At 52.1% G+C, this 19,716-nt stretch overlaps 1 protein-coding gene across 1 annotated transcript; it reads right to left on the bottom strand.

The window, feature by feature from the left end:
* Nucleotides 1–9,870: 9,870 nt before the first annotated feature.
* Nucleotides 9,871–10,834, bottom strand: LOC109735316 (dirigent protein 5-like). The gene has a single exon (XM_045233754.2). The coding sequence runs from the start codon at nucleotides 10,775–10,777 to the stop codon at nucleotides 10,178–10,180; it is 600 nt and encodes a 199-aa protein (XP_045089689.1). The 5' UTR covers nucleotides 10,778–10,834; the 3' UTR covers nucleotides 9,871–10,177.
* Between the last annotated feature and the right edge of the window lie 8,882 nt (nucleotides 10,835–19,716).

Genomic DNA, 19,716 nt, shown 5'->3' with positions numbered 1-19,716 from the left:
GCAGCCGACTCCTTTCCCTTGCTGGCAGTCAGACGTCAGCCTCGCAATGAGGTGTACACGAGCGTCCCAGGTAAGGTCGGCTTCCAAAAGCAACACACATGAACTGCGGTTTCTTAGTTTGGATCAGAGAATATTCGTTCATAGGATAAAATTAGTTGGTTCACTGGAACAGACGCAATGCCCAGAGAGGCAGCGCATGGTTGGTACGTCAAAGTAACGTATGTCGATTCTTTTTTTCATTCCAAAGTATAAAAGCTAATCAAATTGTAATATACTCCTTACGAGTATGTCTTGGCATCACTTTTTCCGTTTTCGATGTAGTATTGCTGCTGACATGCCAACCGTGTCCGAGGATTGAGAATATGAGGGGCCAAATAACAATTTAGTGTGAACCAGAGATCAAGACATTGACACTGGATCACAGGGGTGTGGAGACACTGAGTGAGTAGGAACAAAAATTCCACACTAGGAAATTCACGCTTGAGGAGTTGAAGGAAGCTGTCTTCGGAATGGAAAAAAATACGGTTGTATTTGGGTTCGGCCTAGCATGCAGGTGGTCGGCCCATGCAGTGATGTCTCTGTCACACCTGACGGGTCCCGGTGCGAGGAAACACTAGTGATGCCTCTCACATGCTCCCACTACTATTAATTCACATGCATTTTCTATTTTAGATGACTATATTTTTTAGAGAAAAGGCATACGCCCGACTTTATAAATAAAGCCACCAGGCAGAGTCACGACACAGCCAACCAAACATCACAGAAGTAGAGCAAAGTTTAAGAAGTACGAGTACATGGCAACCAGCCAAACATGGCACGCAGGCCAGCCAAGAGTCCAAAAGAACCGGAGTTTAAGCCATCCTCCTAGATCGCTGCAGCAGGGAAGAAGCCGTAGATCTCATCTTAGATAACATGTCGTCGAAAGCCTCTAAATCCACTTCCTTAGTCAATGATCTCCACTGCTGCAAAAAGACATTGGCTTTAAATAAGCAATTCACGGGTTAGCCGGGAAAATATGTTCGATAGCGAACTTGTTTCTAGTAGTCCACAGCGACCAACAAATCGCTGCCCAACCAACCCAGAATACCCTCTTAGACCGGCCTGATAAAGTACTGACACAACGCCGCAAGTCCTCGAAAGAAGATGGATTCCAATTAACATGAAGCCAAAGTCTAATACAACTCCAAAGGAATTTAGCCAAAGAGCAATGAAAAAATATGTGCTCGGTGTTTTCAAGAGCCCCACATAGAGCGCATCTATCAGAGCCCGACCCGTTCTTCTTCCTAATTTGATCAGCCGCAGGGAGTTTACGACGGAAAGCTTGCCACAAGAAATTTTTTATCTTAGGAGGGATACGTGCCGACCAAATATCCTTGAATTTCACTGTACGGGCACCCGAGATAAGTTTGGCGTATGCGGATTTAACTGAGAAACGCCCCGAAGCAGAGTGAGGCCAGACAACCGAGTCATCTTTCTCCGAGAGCAAGGGGAAGCGGGCAGTAAGACGTTGCCAATAATCCAACTCCACAGGAGAAAGGGTTCGCCGGAAGTCAAGGTCCCAATTGTGAGCCAAGAGCTCAGAGATAGAGATCTCGGGTGCAGCGCAATACGAGAACAGGGCCGGGTAGGCCACCGCGAGAGTGGTATCCCCAACCCACCAATCTAACCAAAAGCGAGTGGATTTACCATTCCGAACTACAAACTTAACAAGGGACCGGAAAATCGGGCGAACTTTAACAAGCTGACGCCAAAACTGAGAACCACCAGAGGAAGAGGCGAACATGGGGCTTGAGGAGGGGAAGTACTTAGCTTTGAGAAGAGAAAGCCAGGTGGGGCGCTCCTCGAGGAACATAATTTTCCACCACCATTTTATCATGAGGCACTTGTTCATGACCATCGTGTTAATGATGCCTAGGCCCCCCATGTTCTTAGGCCTACAAATTAGATCCCACTTAACCATCCCATATTTGCGCTTATTGTCCGAGGAGTTCCAGTAAAAAGCACCCCTATGCTTGTCGAAACCAGCGTGAGTCCCTCCGGACAGGAGATAAAAGCCCATTAGAAACATCGGAAGGGAGGAGAGGCACACATTAGTGAGGGCGACCTTGCCCGCCTGGGAATTATAACGGCCTCTCCACGGCAGGACTCTGTTCCCTACTTTAGTCACTGCCGGGGCAAAGTCTTTTGCCAATAGCTTGAGAGGGGAGATTGGGAGGCCCAGGTATTTGAAAGGATAAGAACCAAGGGAGCAGTTCAGAAGATGTGCCACTCTCTGAGCTTCAGAGTCAGGTACCCCAGTCACAATTACTTCGCTCTTTGAAAAGTTAATTTTAAGACCCGATAGCGCCTCGAAGCATAGGAGAAGGAATTTCAGGTTCGTGAGGCTGGCCTCATTAAGTTCAACCATAATAATGGTGTCGTCCGCGTATTGAAGGTGAGTGATGCCATTGGGGATCAAGTGAGAGCTAACAGGTGTAATGTGACCAGCACTAGCTGCTCGAGAAAGGATATGAGAAAGAGCATCCGCAACGAAGTTAAAGAGAAGGGGGTACGCCGGATCTCCTTGTCTAAGGCCCCTACCGTTAGCAAAGAAATTACTAATCTGTCCATTAACCGCCACAGCCGTGTGCCCTCCCGAAACGAGCTGCATAAGACGGTGAACCACCTCTCCCTCGAAGCCTTTAGCAAGAAGAACTTGGCGAAGAAAATTCCAGCTCACCGAGTCATAAGCCTTCTCGAAATCAAGTTTAAGAACCATTGCCTTAGTGCCCTTGGTCCGCAGGTCATGGACAATCTCATGCCAGCAAAGAACACCATCCAGAATAAATCTACCCTTTATGAACGCCGACTGGAAAGGACTGATGACACGATGGGCGATCGGAGACAACCTAGTATCCAGGCCCTTAGCCGGGATCTTCGCGAAGTTGTTAATTGAGGCAATGGGCCTAAACTGGGTGATCAAGTCAGCCTCTTTGACCTTAGGGATGAGAGTGAGCACCGCGTAATTCAATCTAGAGATGTCAACAGTTCCCAGCCAAAAGCCTTGTGTAATTGCCTGAATGAGGCCTTTTAACTGAGGCCAGAACTGCCTAAAGAAAGGAATGGAGAAACCGTCAGGCCCGGAAGCCGCGTTAGAATTGGCAGTTCAGATCGCATCAAAAATCTCCTCTTCAGAAATGGGAATCATCAATCCCTCGTTTTCATCGCTCGAAACCTGTTCGAGGGGAGACCAAAAGGTAGGCGCCAACCTAAAACCCAGCTCGGGTTGAGCAGATAAGAGAGTAGAGAAGAAATGAACCACGTGACGCATAATCACAGATTGATCAGAGACCCTGACGCCCTCGATAAGAGGCTATCGATCAGACATCTTCGACGTCTACCATTCGCGATGGCAAAGAAGTAGGCCGTGGGCGAGTCACCCTTTAAAGTCCAATTAATAGTGCCTCTTTGCTTCCAATACACTTCCTCCTGACGATGAATACCCAAAAGTGCCTCTTCAAGACCATAACGGGTCTGCCACTCGGCCGTGGAGAGGCCTAAGTTGTCCGCACGAGCATCAAGCACCTCTATTTGAGCAGCCAACCTAACTTTGTCACGCCTTGACTCAGCAAAGTGATTTTTAGACCAACCCCGAAGGAATCTACGAAGAAAATAGGAGCATTGATGCTAGTCGTCCATCGGACCAAAAGATCGGCAGTTAGAAGACAGGAAAGACGAAATCTTTTGCGCAATCAAGTCAGCGAAACCCTCCACGTGGAGCCAAGAGGCATCGAACTGAAACCTCGGGAAGGCAACCGAACGAGTACCATCATCAAGAATCAGAGGGGAGTGATCCGAGCCCACTATAGCCAGGGCTCTAAGAATGACACGGGGAAACAACGAATCCCAAGTAGGACACAAGAAAACCCGATCAAGGACAGAACGAATGGGAGAAGTTTGGCGATTCGTCCAGGTGTAATGGGCCCCGACCCTAGGGATTTCACGGATCGCCGTGTCTCTGATGAAAGCATTGAACGCGTCGGCCAGCGGCCATGAGAAGTTAGAGGTACTCTTATCCGAAGGGTAGCGCATCAAATTGAAGTCTCCCCCAATCAATAGTGGCAGCTCACAGGATTCAATTTTATTGCGAAGTTCATCCAGAAAAATATATGGCATAGAATGATCAGCCGGACCATATACCACCATGATTTCTAGTAAAGAGTTAAGGATTCAGTGAGAAACCACCGTGCTAGCCCAAAAAATGCCATGATCAAAAGCGACAAAATCAAAAACATCTTTCTTAGTGCCAAGAAGAATACCACCCGAATGACCAACAGGGGCCACAAAGTTCCAATCGAATCTCTCTGTCCCAGCAACGGCCGAGAGTACATTTGGGGAGAAGGAGGGTTTGAGAGTCTCGACAAGACCAATGATATCAACATTTTCAGAACGAACCAAGTCTTTTAGCTGGTCCCTGCGCCCCCTAGCGCCGAAACCCCTAATATTCCAGAATAGAGCCTTCATCTAAAAGAGAGGTTTTTAATTCTAAGGCTCGACCTGCTCGGAGCCTTGCAGGTTTTAGCACGTTTCCCAGCCCCACGTTTAGAAGCAGTTGGGGGAGCCTGACTCCTGTCAGATCCCCCCTCATCCCCACCGGCCACAACCAATGGGGCAATCGATCCCAGCCCAGCCTCCTTGGCTTTAGCGATGTCAGCCTGAGCTATTTCATTAGCCCTAATAACGCCAAGCAATGAAGAGGCAGAACCCAAACTAGCATCAAAGCAAATACCCACATCATCTAAAATACTAAGCAAATGTTCATCAGATTGAGACGGAAGCACTAAACGAACTGGAGAATGAACATCGGGGTTAGAGGAGGGGGGGCATGGATGCGAACCTGAAGGAGGCAAATCCCGAGCCGCAGCACGCCGAGCGGCCCGATCAGCCACCCGCTCGCCGCTGTTGGAGACGCGGCCGCTCTTGCGAGCCGTGGATGCCGGCGAGCGCAACGGCGCAGGACGAGCACGGCAGGGAGATGCCGCAGCAGAAGACGGGCCTGAGGCCGTACCCAAGTCAGCATCCAGCCTGCGGCAGAGCCCAGCCGCAGACTGCCTTGAATCACCAGACGCCCTGCTTTTAGCAGAGTATTTCTTGACCGACGACTTCTTCTTCTTCTTGGAGGCTAAGGGGCCAGCCGGGGGCAAGTCTTCAATGCCTGAGAGGGATGGAGAGGCAGGGCGGGCTGGAAGGTTAGAGCACACCGCCGAAAATGGAGTTCCCTTCGCCCCACCAGAAGCCGCAGCCCCTCCAACAGAGTCCGGCAACGAATCATTAGCCCCCCGGCCGACCGGAGCATTCTCCTTCAACAGGTCCTGGTCTTCTGGAGAGAGCCCGTCCCACTCCGACTGGGTAAAGCGCTGATCATTGCCATGCATAGAATCGTCCGGGTAACCGTCACCATCCTTGCTCTTGTCATCAATGTCGGAAGCAGGGGGCGGGGGCGACACCGGACCCGAGTCACCCTCCACCCGGACCCTGAGCCGGAAGCCACCAGCCGAGGGGAAGACATCAATGGAGCCACGGATACAGAGGGGATCCACACACCACACCCGCAGACGGACCAGCCCGAGGATAGCCAAAGACTCATGATCAACCTCAATAGGTTTGCCGATTAGCACCCCGAAAGCCATCAGAAACGCCGTGGAACGCAACACAGGAGGGACATCATCAACTAGAACCCATACATCAGACAGGGAGGAGACAGCCTTGGAGCCATTAGATGCAGCCTTGACCGAGACAACCAATTGGTTTAGAGGCAACGTGAAGCTAGTACAGGAGGAAATCACGCGGAGGCTTTCCTTGGAGGGGAAAGTCGCAGCAAACTCGAAGTCTGAAAGCTGACGGATTTTCCAGTCCCACCCTCCCTCATCCCACAACCGGAGCTCATCAAGAAGAACCTGGGATGTTATGTGTTTGGACTGGACAGAGATGATGCCGACCATGGAGAGCGCTGGAATAGGAGCAACAGCAGGAACCTCCCTATCTAAGGCGAAGAAGGAGCACCCAGGAAGGCCAAGACCATAGTGGACAAAGGCAGGAGGCTTGGTACGGTTCTGACAATCCATAGTGAGATGACCATCTTCCCTACAGATGAGGCAGAAGGGGGGGTTTTGGCATTGGGACTGAAAATGACCAGGACGGTGACATGCGAAGCAGGTGAGAGTAGGATTGGCGACCTGAGATTGAGGAGGAGCGCGACCAGGACCACAAGGGGGAGGGGGGAGAATACGATCACCAGCCGCGCCGGGCCCAGATCCGACGCCCCGCCCAGCAGCAGCGCCAACGGGACGGCGGACCGGCGCCCCCGACGCACCTCGCGGGACGAAAAGCGACGGACCCCCACCAGCCACCGCCGGAGCCCGCACCGACCCACCACCCAGGGGAGCAGCACCATGCGGAGGAGGCGGCGGAACCGGGCTAGAAGAGCCAGCCCAACTGCCCGCGGCCGCCAGCTCCCAAGGATCAGCAACGGCCGGAGGAGCGCCATGCAGGGGCGGCGAGGGATCCACGGCCCAGAACCAGAGGCGCGCGGGACGAGCCGGCCGCCGCTGACCCCGCCTCCGGAGCGAGCGACGCCTGGAGCTTAGCGCGCAGCACAGCTTCATACTCCAGATCGGTCGCCGCCTCGCCAGATCCATCACGCCCCCGCTTCTGGCTGGAGACGGCCTCGCTTGAGGACCCGCGCGAACGATCCATCGCGACCACCGCCGCAAACGAACGGGAAAGGGGAGGATGAGGGGCAGATCGGGAGAAGAAGCGAATGGGGAGGCGGCGACGACGCAGATCGGAAGAGGAGGCAGGAAACCCTAGAAATGGGGGAACCGACCCCTTCCGGATCCATATATACCCGGACCGAGCCAGGCCCGGGCCGACAGGGAGGGCCGAGGGGGGAGGGGGACTGGGCCTGGGCCATGCGCGACCCAGAGTAAAGGGAAGGGAGGGGGGAAAACGGTCACGCAGGCCAGGGCAGGCACCGACCCAAGCCCACCAGGCCCATCAAGCGGCACAAGGGCCCGCAGCCCAGACACAGAATCCACCACCAACCCCATCTCCAGATCTAGGTCAGGCGCCGCCGCCGCCGCCGACGGCGAAGCCGGAGCCGACAGCCACCGCCCCCCCCCCCCCCCACCCTCACCAGAGCCCAGAGGCCCCCGAACCGGAGACCAGGCCGCAGCACGGCGGCGCCAACGGGAAACGCGACGCCAGCCAACCTCCTCCACCACGACACCGGCAAGCCGACTGCGCCCGCCAGGGGCGAACTTCCGACGGCGGCCCGGGGCCGAAACGATGGAGAGACCGCCCGCAGGGACCGGACGAGGAGGGGGAGGAAGAGCCTCAGAATCCGACCCCGAATCATCCGAGTCGAGAGCCCAGAACCTGTTGGCCCGAGAAGGAGCGGGGAGGACGGAGCGAGGCGAGGGGGCCGGGGCGCGCCGCCGAGGGGGAACAAGGAGTAGACAACGGGGAAGAGGGGGGAGGCCGCATGAGACGAGGCCGCCGCCGGAGGGGAGGAGGGGGAGGGAGGCATCGCCATGGGAGAGAGAGGAGAGGGGAGAGCCATCCTACCCATTCGATTTTAGATGACTATATTCTAAATAAAAATCTGATTTTTGAAACTTCTTATATGTTGGAGCGAGAAGATCTTTAGAATAAGACCAAATTTTGATATATTTTAAGTAGTTTTCATTATTAGTATTTCAATGATATTTAAAATCATTTCCATAATCATTACATTATTTAAAATAGGATCGAATGCATATTTAAATTACTTCACTAAGCTTTTCGAACATATTAATACATATTTTAGTCATTTAGACACTACTAAGTGAAACTGACTTTTCCGGTAGGTAGAACTCATTTTTAAGTTATTGAAATAGTTGTCTCTGGAGCTAATGAAATAATTAAAATCATTTTTTATGAAATTGTAATAACTGAAATTTCATTTTTAATAGTGAAACTGTTATGTAATGAATGAAATGGTTTATATAAAATAACTAAAATCCACACATGTGAAATAATTGAAATACCTGAAAAGTATGATCGATGAAATATTTTAAATAAGTAAAAGAAAAATATGTACTGAAATTACTGGGCTGTATGTTTCAAAAATATTCTAAATAAGTGAAATATGTGATATGTGAAATATTTCAAATAAGCGAAGTTGAAAAAGATACTGAAATATATGTTTCTGGAATATTTTAAATAGTGAAAATGGAAAACATGAAAATCATTGTTTTGGTATAACTTAATTCACTTTTTAGTTTTTTCAAAATAAAATAATTTTGAAATATTAAATCATTTTCATAGTTACAGTTAATTGAAATTATTTTTGGAATAATATAAAAGCATTTTGGAATTAATTAAAAGCATTTTTAATAGTTGTTTTTCACTTGTGAATTTTATTTCAATCAATTTGTGAAACAAAAAATATATAAATGAGTTCAAAATATATTCAATATCAATCTTTGCTTGAAATGTCTTCTATGCAGGATTTCAAATATATATAAAAAAAAGAAAATTCTAGTGTAAGGATATGAAGCATCTAAATCACTAAGAAAATTAAAATTCACCTTAATTGCAAGATCGTCCTTGTTCATTAGCTTGCCAACATTTTGTATATACACTTTAGTCAGGGTGTTGATGTACTTCCTGCTACTCACATTTCTGTAAGATTGGAGATAATGGTTTCTTCCTTGATGTTGAGAATAGTGTTCTTCCTTTGCATGAATCTGAGGATGAAATCACATAGCTCCTCCCTGTGTCCTTCAAGATACGAAAAATCAAACTATTTGCTGGTCGAGAGAAGGAACACTGGAAGTTGCTTCCAAACATATCACCTAGTTGACTCCAATTCCAAACAAGGCCCTAAGGAAGATTCATGAGATGTCGTCTTGTTGGTCCTGTTAAAATGGTCATGGAATGTTGGCCATTTCGCAAGAACTACTAGTTGCAACGTCGACGGTGTGCGTGGGTGTGTGTTTGTGTGTGTGTGTGTGTGGGGGGGGGGGGGGGGGGGGGGTAGACAACTTGGAACTCATCATGATCAGTCATCTCATCGTAACTCTCGATGAAGAGCCATCATGAGGCGGCATGGAGTGTGCATTAGCTCCCAAGACAAGGCGTGTCACTCAAATGGACCCCATATTGCCCCGTAAGCTGATGGGAGATGGTTTCATGGGATACCTACAACCGGTTTGGATGGCTGTCCAACAATAGGATATGTGTTTAGTCATCTCTTCCTATTTTCGCCGGTTGTGACGGATTATTTTTTATGAGTTTCGCACTACTCTTTGAGACTTTGTTCTGAACCTCAATTTTTAATAATATGAATGTGTGCATCATGAGATGCAGAGGACGTGGGTATTCCTCCTTTTCAAAAATAAAATAGTGCCCCATAAGCGTCGCCAAAGTCTTATCTTATTTGTAATCAGGGCGAAAAGTCTGGACCAAGTATTCTCTCTACAGCTTGATCAAGAATAAGTAGTGCCACATGGAAGATAGATAACTAATTAGCAGTGGTAATCATCATATAACCAATGATTAATTAGCATGACAAGTTTAATATAAATTTAGCAAATTGATCAAGAATTCATTCTTACCACTGTATGCTACATGCCCCAACCAGTAGACCACAACCGACCCCCTCTCATAAAACAAGGCGCCACCACTGTAGGTTTTTAAGCTAGACACCATACCAAATGGATGGGCCGGGGATTGAAGCAGTTGGTTAGAACTAGACGATCCACCTTGCCTTAAATGTTTCTAGGATCCGACCGTACCAACATTGCACACCCTCGCGTAACTGCAACCGTGTGGATATCGTGTCTCGTTTTAAACGGGTCATTTGAAATGTTCCGTGACTAATATGTTATGGTGGAGAAATGATTTTTGGTGAGACTATATGTGACACCGACAAATTTAATCTGTAAAAAATTCTCTAGAAGAGATACTCTCCTGAACTAACACTTACAAACCGATCAATCTTGCTAAACAGTAAAGATACTTATGGGCGTATTCGACAATGATACACAAGCAACCCATCACACACACACCAGAAAAAATATGGAAAAGCATAAACAACATCAGCAGCACATCAATTGACACACACAGGGCATGCATGCATGCTGTATCGTCAGAGTCAGAGGTAGCACTCGTAGAGCTTGATGTCCATCTGCAGGCGGAAGTAGTAGAGGCCCTCGATGGCGTCAGTGCGGATGGTTGTGACGCCGCGCGCCATGAAGAAGTCGCCGGTGCCGCCGACGACGGAGAAGTCCCGCGTGGCGTCGCCCATGAGGTCGGCGCCGACGAGGTTGAGCGTGCCCTTGTGCGCCGTCGAGTTGAACACGATGGAGAAGCCGAACCAGGAGGTCAGCGACTCCTGCTTGTCGTAGAAGTAGAACCCCTGCGCGCGCGCCGCCGGCTCCTCCCCGGCCAGTGGCAGCGCCTTCCCCACCGTCATGGGGTCGTTGAACACCATCAGCGCGCCGAAGTAGGTGCTGTTCTTCCAGTAGGTCGTGGCCAGCGCCGTCGGCTTGGTGGCCGCCGCCGTCGTCGCGTTCGCCGTGTTGTTGCCGTTGTAGAGGATGTCGTGGTAGTAGAGCGTCATGTTCATGCACGGCTCGTCGGGGCTGCTGGAGACGACTCTCGTCAGGCCGTGGGCGGCGCCCGCCATGCCGAGGAGAAGCCCCACGACCACGACGGTCAGAGACAGCTTGGAAGATGGCGCGAGGCCTTGCATCGTTGACAGACGAACTGTTACCGAGTGTAAGCTCCGAAGAATCGACAAGCTAGATCTAGTGCCAGACAGGTCGTGTTGTGGTGGTGTTGAGAGCTCGACTTGTGCATGCTATTTATAGAGGTGCATGCATGCCTGCATGGAGCCGTGGGGCATGCGTACTGAAAGTACTCAGTTTAGTAACTTTAGATTCTAAGCTCTCTTGCACTCCAAGTGACCAATCTTGTTTATAATTGATTCGGCTGCGCGGTGGGTAGCTCCATATAACAAGGTAAAGCAAACCCTAAAAACGATTAAGCATCTTTGCTATTGGGCAGCCGATTCTTTTCCCTTGCTGGCAGTCAGACGTCAGCCTCGCGATGAGGTGTACACGAGCGTCCCAGGTTAGAGCATCTTCAGCCGTTGGCCTCCCACGAGGCGCTAAAAATCGCCGCCTAAGGGTGTACCGGCGCTAAACTGCGTGCTGGGGGCGTGATGCTCCCTAGTCGCCGCGCCCATGTTATTTTTGAAAAACAAAATCCGGCCCCACATCACTACCAGAATAACTGGCGATGCCGACGGCCGAACCTATGCCGACGACCCCCGTCGGCATAGATTGGCCTATCCCGACGGCCCAGCCCAAGCCGTCGGCGTATATCCATCTATGCCGACGGCCCCCGTCGGCAAAGCTCAGCCGTCGGCGTCGCGAGAAATATGCCTACGGCGGCCGTCGGCATAGATAAGCCCGTCGGCATAGAACGTGGGCCCGGCTACCCGGGCGGAAACGGCCTTTTGACGGCGTCAGTCTACGCCGACGGGCTAACGGCGGCCGTCGGCATAGCCCGCCACGTCATCGATCTGCGTCGCTCGCCGATCCGTGGGATGGCAAATCTATGCCGACGGCCTGGCCGTCGGCATACGCCTAGCCCATGGATGTTGCCACGTCATCGATCCCCGCCCTTTGCCACGTCATCGATCCGTGGCCGTGTGCGCAGGTATGCCGACGGCCTTGCCGTCGGCATACCTCTATTTTTTATTTTTTATTTATATTATTTACTTTTTCCTGTTTTTTTTCACAACATAAATGTGCCTTATCTAACAAAAAAAACATACCCCGATGGTATATCGATTGCCCCCTCACGGACGTTGCTGCCGCCGTGCCCCACAGCGACGCCGGTGAGGGGGGGCACACCCCGGAGCTGCGTGCCGGGTGCCTGCGCTAGCCACCACGCTTCCACAACCATAGGAGGGCCCAAAGCAACACCTAGCGGCATTGCTACCCCCCCCAGGTACACCGTCCCGTCTAACCGGGCCCTCATACACGCGGGCGGTGTGCTGCCATGTCTGAAGAGGCGGGACAGGGGCCCTGGTGGGATAGCAATACCACCGGAGCGTCGCACCGGGCCCTCATACATGCGGGGTGGTGTGGTGCCATGTCCAAAGAGGCGGCGCGCATCTCCGGGGTGTGCCCCCCTCACGGACGGCGGCGCCGCCGGCACCTCGAGGGGGGAAACGGACGCGTCAGGTCTACACGGAGGGGATCTTGCTGTGGGTCTGGCCCGGATGTTGCTCCAAAGTGTTCCTATGGGCTGACCTAACACAACCGGGTGGAGAGTTCCACTGGTCAAAGCCCGTCCGTGTAAAGTCAAAGGGCTAGATCTCGTGGTCTAACGCTACATGGTTAGGCGGGACGGGGGCCCTGGGGGTATAGCAATGCCACCAGAGCGTCGCACCGGGCCCTCATATATACATGCAGGGTGGTGTGGTGCCATGTCCGAAGAGGCGGCACGCGTCTCCGGGGTGTGCCCCCCCTCATGGACGGCGGCGCCGCCGGCACCTGGAGGGGGGAAACGGACGCGTAGGGTCTACACGGAGGGGATCTTGCTGTGGGTCTGGCCCGGATGTTGCTCCAAAGTGTTCCTATGGGCTGACCTAACACAACCGGGTGGAGAATTCCACTGGTCAAAGCCCGTTCGTGTAAAGTCAAAGGGCTAGATCTCGTGGTCTAACACTACATGGTTAGGCGGGACGGGGCCCCTGGGAGGTAGCAATGCCACCGGAGCGTCGCACCGGGCCCTCATATATACATGCAGGGTGGTGTCGTGGCATGTCCGAAGAGGCAGCACGCGTCTCCGGGGTGTGGCCCCCCTCACGGACGGCGCCGCCGCCGGCACCTGGAGTGGTGAAACAGACGCGTAGGGTCTCCACGGAGGGGATCTTGCTGTGGGTATGGCCCGGATGTTGCTCCAAAGTGTTCCTATGGGCTGACCTAACACAACCGGGGGGAGAGTTCCACTGGTCAAAGCCCGTCCGTGTAAAGTCAAAGGGCTAGATCTCGTGGTCTAACGCTACAGGGTTAGGCGGGACGGGGGCCCTGGGGGGTAGCAATGCTACCGGAGCGTCGCACCGGGCCCTCATACATGCGGGGTGGTGTGGTGGCATGTCCGAAAAGGCGGCACGCGTCTCCGGGGTGTGCCCCCCCCTCACGGACGGCGGCGCCGCCGGCACCTGGAGGGGTGAAACAGACGCGTCGGGTCTACACGGAGGGGATCTTGCTGTGGGTTTGGCCCGGATGTTGCTCCAAAGTGTTCCTATGGGCTGACCTAACACAACCGGGGGGAGAGTTCCAAGCCCGTCCGTGTAAAGTCAAAGGGCTAGATCTCGTGGTCTAACGCTACAGGGTTAGGCGGGACGGGTGCCCTCGGGGTAGCAATGCCACCGGAGCGTCGCACCGGGCCCTCATACATGTGGGGTGGTGTGGTGGCATGTCCGAAGAGGCGGCACGCGTCTCCAGGCTGTGGCCCCCCTCACGGACGGCGCCGCCGCCGGCACCTGGAGGGGTGAAACAGACACGTCGGGTCTACACGGAGGGGATCTTGCTGTGGGTTTGGCCCGGGTGTTGCTCCAAAGTGTTCCTATGGGCTGACCTAACACAACCGGGGGGAGAGTTCCACTGGTCAAAGCCTGTCTGTGTAAAGTCAAAGGGCTAGATCTCGTGGTCTAACGCTACAGGGTTAGGCGGGACGGAGCCCTGGGGGTAGCAATGCCACCGGAGCGTCGCACCGGGCCCTCATACATGCGGGTGGGTGTGGTGGCATGTACGAAGAGGCGGCACACATCTCCGGGGTGTGCCCCCCTCACGGACAGCATTGCCACCCCCCCCCCCCCCCCGCGCGCGCCCACAGGTACCCCGTCCTGTCTAACCCTGACACAGACGACCGCCGGGTCTAGCCCTTTGACTTTTGCCGGACGTGGCATGTCCATCTATGCCGACGGCTAAGCTCCAGTGGCATTGCTACCCCCACGGCCCCCGTACCGCCTAACCCCCAGGGTCCCGGTGTCACAGGCGTCGCACCGGGTACCGGGTCCCATACAGACGGTAAACTAAGAATCTAAAAATGTAATAATTGAATTGATTAAAAACTCTGGTATTCATCATTGAAAATGTACTATCACTGTGAAACCTTTAGTGCCCGGGCACCGGGCCGGCTGCCCGGGCACTGAAAGTTTCACAGTAATTGTCCATTTTCTTCATATAAGTCTAATGAATACCGGAGCTTATAACGTATGGAATAGTGAACTATTTAAATAGGTCAAATTGCTTTTCCCTCGGCGAGGTGGGACTATTTTTTCAATAAAGAAGTAGTTGCCATCTATGTCTACGGCATAGCCGTCGACATAGGCCTCCTATCTATGCCGACGGCCTGGCCGTCGGCATAGAGCCACCCTTATCCACTCGATGGCCCTCTCCCTGTCAGGTGGGACCACTCCTATGCGGACGGCATGGCCGTAGGCATAGATCCACCCTTATCCACTCGGGCCACGCCATGGCCACTCGTTCAACTGCCCCTCCTCAACCACTCCTCGCCGCCGCCCGACCCCGACCCCCACCCGCGCCGCCGCCGCCACCGGATCCCGACCCACCGCGCCGCCATCCACCCCCTCCACCCACTGCCGCCGTCTGCCCCCTTCCACCCCAGTCCCCCTCCACCCACCGCCCCGGCCATCCCTCCACCCGCCCCCTCCACCCGCCGCCCCATCCGCCGCCTCTACCCGCCGCCGCCCTCCATCGTTGCCGCCGTCCGCCCCCCTCCACCCAAGCCCCGGCCGCCCCCTCCACCCGCCGCCCTGTCCACCTCCTGCTGCTGCTGGTGAGCTGGCCGCGGCCGTGGCTCCGGCGAACTCCGGCGCCCTCCCGGCCCTCCTCTGCTGCTGGTGAGCACCGGGGAGGCCTCGGCCGCCCACGCTCCACCGCCCGTCGCCGGCCCCTCAGACACCACCTCCGCCACCACGTCCCCCGCCGCTCCCCTACTGCCCCCCTCGGTGAGCTCCCCCGCCACCCTGCCGCTCCCCCCGCTGCTGCCTTGCTCCCCTGCCGCTGCTGCCTTGCTCCCCTGCCGCTATTGTGTTGCTAGATGAATGGATGGATAGATAGTTAGATAAATAAAAAAAATTGTATGGTTTTTGTTCTTCTTGCTACTGTTTTTAGGTGGATGGATGTATGGATTATTTTTTGTTAGATGGATGCATGGATGTTGTTAGAATCATAGATGGTGGATGGATGGAATGTCGGTGAAGTTTTTTAGAAACTTTGCTTGTCATAAATTTAATGTTAGGTCATGTTGATAAATGGATGTTGGTCAAGTTAATGATATATGAATGGATGGATGGATGTTGGACAAAATTTTCACACTTGACTGAGATGTGATGATCTTGCTATTTTTTTATACTCATAATGATCTTGATAAAATAATTGAAGACAAAATTTTGAAACTTACTAAGATGTGATGACCTTGCTAAAAAAATGATAGTCATGATGATCTTGCTTAAAGAATAGAAGACAAAAGTTTGACACTTGACTGAGATGTGATGATCTAAGTTGTTTTTTCGGTGGAATTTGCAGGCTTTGTGGTGTCACATTTCACCGGAGTGGCCGTTGTCCGACGCGTTGGTCCCTGAGCATCCCTCTGCTGTTCAACTACTTCCTCTACAGCGGAGGGTGAGCTACAAATCCATCACCTCCTTTTTCATGTGACTAGATTTCATTCTCAAGTCAACTGGCGTAACCTAGGCGTCTCCCGTCCGAAAGGGTTGCATCGATAAATATGCATTCAATTGCATATTTATCACCGCAGCTCTTTCGGATTGTCCAGCGTTTTCCACGGACAGCCCGAAGATGTGTAGATTGGGTATGTTCTCCATGTTCTACCCCGTTCCGAGACAGGATTTCGGCGGCGCCTCCCCATTGTTCTCCGGAGCACATTCTCTTGACTATTTGCCGAGACGTGTATCTGGAGAACAGCGGGGAGGTGCTGCCGAAATTTTGTCTCGGAACGGGGTAGAATGGAGAACGTACTCAATCTACACATCCTCGGGTGGGATTAGGACCCATCTCTACCTATTAGAGATGTAGGTGGATTCAACGAGGTAGAAACTGAAAATTTGATGTGATTAATTTAAATGAATCCTTAATTATGTTGTGTGGCTTGCAAAAAAGCAGAGGAGGGCAGATAATCAGTGGATGTACAGTGGTTTTATCCGTCAGAATAGAGTAACATCAGAGTGGATCGCGAAAACCGATGTGTATTTGAAGGAGATATTCCGTCGTCCAATGAGAATTATCCCACCATGCCCCTGTGCGAGATGTGCCAGACGTCACCGTAGAAATCAGACGAACATGAGTGAGCACCTTCGCACGCACGGATATATGCCAAACTTTGACATGCCGCCGATAAACATAGCCGAGCAGGACCGTGGTAGAGAGGAGGTGATGCGACAATGCATCGATGGATATGAGGACGACGGGGTCAGGGACATGCTAGATGATGTCATTATTGCAGAAACGGCAAATGCGACACCTTCAGAGAATGAACCGGAGGAGCCGGAGGCAACCGCAAAGGCCTTCTTGGAGGTCTTGGCCTCGTCGAAGAAACCTCTTTATGCGGGTGCGAAAATATCTCAGCTGGATGCCATCTCGCAACTGATTGCAGTCAAGGCTGAGTACGGTTGTAGCCAGAAATGCTTCGAAGCATTCTTGGGAGTATGGGCTAACAGCCTCCCTGAGGGTCATGAACTGCCGAAAAGCATGTACGATACAAAGAAAATCATGAAGGCACTCTCTATGGATTATGAGAAAATAGATGTTTGCCCGAAGAATTGCCTTTTGTTTAGGCACGAGTATGTGGATGACAAGTACTGTAGGCAGTGCGGTTCGTCTCGGTACATTGAGGTGGTCGGTGAGGATGGTGAGAAAAAGCAGCTAACCATCCCCGTTAAGGTTCTTCGGTATCTTGATTTTATAAAAAGACGGTAGCGCCTTTTCATCACAAAGGAGTCTGCCAAAATGATGAAGTGGCACAAGGAAGGTATAAGGTACAATCCAAAAGAATCGTACATCCATCGGAAGGGGAAGCATGGAAGTCGTTCGATGAAGAATACCCCGAGGAAGCAGCCGAGGCTGGGAATGTCAGAATAGCCATATCAGGTGATGGGTTGAATCCATATGGTATGTCGTCCAATCCATACAGCTGCTGGCCCGTGTTTGTAATTCCGCTCAATCTTCCTCCCGGTGCTTTAATGCAACGCAAGACCATGTTCTTGTCGCTCATCATTCCGGGGCCTGATTATCCGGGGAAGCAATTGGGTGTGTTTATGCAGCCGCTGGTGGATGCTTTGCACCATTCTTGGTACTTTCCAACGTTGACATACGACCGGGATCTGCAGAGAAATTTCTTGATGAAAGTTTGTTTCACTATTTCATGCATGACTTTCCCGGCTATGCTCTATTCTGCAGATGGTGTACAAGTGGGAAGATGCCATGCCCAGTGTGCATGCAGGCTCTGCGAATGATTTGGCTGAGCAAGGGTGGCAAGTATGTAGCCTTTGACCTGCATCGACAGTTCCTCCCTCCAGACCATCCAGACAGGGAAGACAAGAAGAACTTCATGAAAGGCCGGGTTGTTCATGAAGTAACCGAGATTCCAACATTTTCGGGGGCAGATGTTCTTGCTCAGCTAAAAGCTCTCCAGCCTAAAGTCAAAGGCAAAGGCAAAGCCAAAGCCAAAGGCTTCGAGGGATATGGTGAGAAGCACAACTGGACTCACATTACCCCCTTCTCACAGGTACCCTCCTCTGGTGAGGAGGAGGAGGAGGACGAGGCAGGCGAGGAGGAGGAGGTTCGGGATGGGGCCGACGAGGAGGTGGAGGAGGAGGACGAGGAGGAGGAGGATGAGGAGGAGGTTGGGGAGGGGGAGGCAGGCTAGGAGGAGGGTGGTGGCGGGGAGGGGGTTGACAACAAGGGGTGGTTGCGTGGTAACGCAAAGCTACCAAAGCAGGTTCCTGCTACTGAGGAGCAAAAGTGGCTCATTGAGCCCACGGGGAAAGAGTAAGTGCCACTTTATAATAATTTCATTATTTTGCTTGTCACATGCTCATTCCGGTTGTTATTTATTTTGCTTGTCACATGCTAATAGTTCATTCTTTTGCAGCAACTGGATATATTCTAAAGGGGTCCGTATTCCCAACGGCCTCATCACCGTCTTGCTGAAGTTACACTGGCCGGGGTTGTACTGTCCGGATCCAGTCAGGCACCCGAACCATCGGGTCTTGGCCACGAGCTGGGAGCACTGGGAAGCGGCCCTCCACGCGGACCATGGGACCCATGCCAAGGCCGTGATCACCACTTTCTGGGTGAGTTCTCTTCAGAAGCACAAGTCCATTCTAGGTTCATGAATGATTTAACTCATGGCTTCTTCCATTCTTGTTTCGTGCATGATTGTAGAAATTCTATCGAGTTCTCCCGGAGCACAGGGCCAGAGCGGACCAGATCGTGCTGCGCCAATGCAAGAAGAAGGCCCGCCAGATGCAGTACGAGGTGTGCTATGTGGCCATCTCGACATACCATCATGACTATCTTGGTGTGAAGATGACCAAGGAAGACACGCGAAGGATGGGCATTACCTTGGAGAGGGACGAGTTCTTGAAGGTAAGTATAAAAGATTTTTCATTATGCTTTCATTACCTTGTGGTACATTTCACCGTTTCGTGTTGACATGCCATTATGCTTTCATTATGTAGGTGTTACCAAATTGGTGTTATGGAAAAGACGAGTCCTGGGCGGCATTGGTGGATCTTTGGTGTGATGAGGCTGGAGCCTAGGCGGCTATGAGAGTCAAAAACAAGGCTAACCGAGGGAAGGAGGGAGTACATGCTCAGGGAAACCGAAACCACTATCTCCACAAGGCAGTTAATGTATGACTAACCCCATTAAATATTCTTCTTCTTCTATTTACCATCACTTTCTTATGTATGACTAACCTCTGTTTGGTGGTGCAGGAGGAGAAACTGAAGCGGCCGCTCTCACACATGCAGGCGTGGGAGATCGCCCATACGTGGAAGGACCCCAAGCCTGGCGAGCCCAAGTACTACCGCAAGAAGACCGCGCATAGGAAGAAGGCCTACTCCGATGGGTATCTGGCGTTACATCCTGACACACCTGACCCCATTGCGGTGGATCTGGACGAAAGGGTGGTGGTGGGCATGGGGCCGAAGGAGCACGGTCGGGAGGCGGTTCTCGATGCTGTGATCACTCCTACTATCTCCTACACACAGCTCCGTCGGGTCGACCCGACCCTGAGCCAGCGCACGAGCACGCCCATGAGTAGTGCACCGTCACAGTCCCTCTTTCAGGAGCAACAAACTGTAAGTATTTTCCCTTTTATCTTCATTGCTCACTTTATTTTCTGCATTTAGTAGTTTTATGAGTTTCATCATGTCATACTGTAGGCCTACATGGAGTACACACGCCAGGAGACCATGGCGTGGCACGGCCGCCTTCATGCATACCATCAGCAGAGGGATCGCCAGATGCAGCACACTTTTCAGGAAATGGCGGCCGGCAGGTGTCCTCAATGGCCATCACCAGAGGGTCCTCCAGCACAACCAACGTTGCTGACCTTTGAGGA

Source organism: Aegilops tauschii, chromosome 2, assembly GCF_002575655.3.
Source record: "Aegilops tauschii subsp. strangulata cultivar AL8/78 chromosome 2, Aet v6.0, whole genome shotgun sequence".
NCBI lineage: Eukaryota > Viridiplantae > Streptophyta > Magnoliopsida > Poales > Poaceae > Aegilops > Aegilops tauschii.
The sequence above is the reverse complement of the archived record's forward strand: the minus strand, read 5'-3'. Positions and strand labels throughout refer to the sequence as shown.

Excerpts from the sequence above, each read along its gene's own strand:
- LOC109735316 (XM_045233754.2), bottom strand. The coding sequence starts at position 10,777 with ATGCAAGGCCTCGCGCCATCTTCCAAGCTGTCTCTGACCGTCGTGGTC.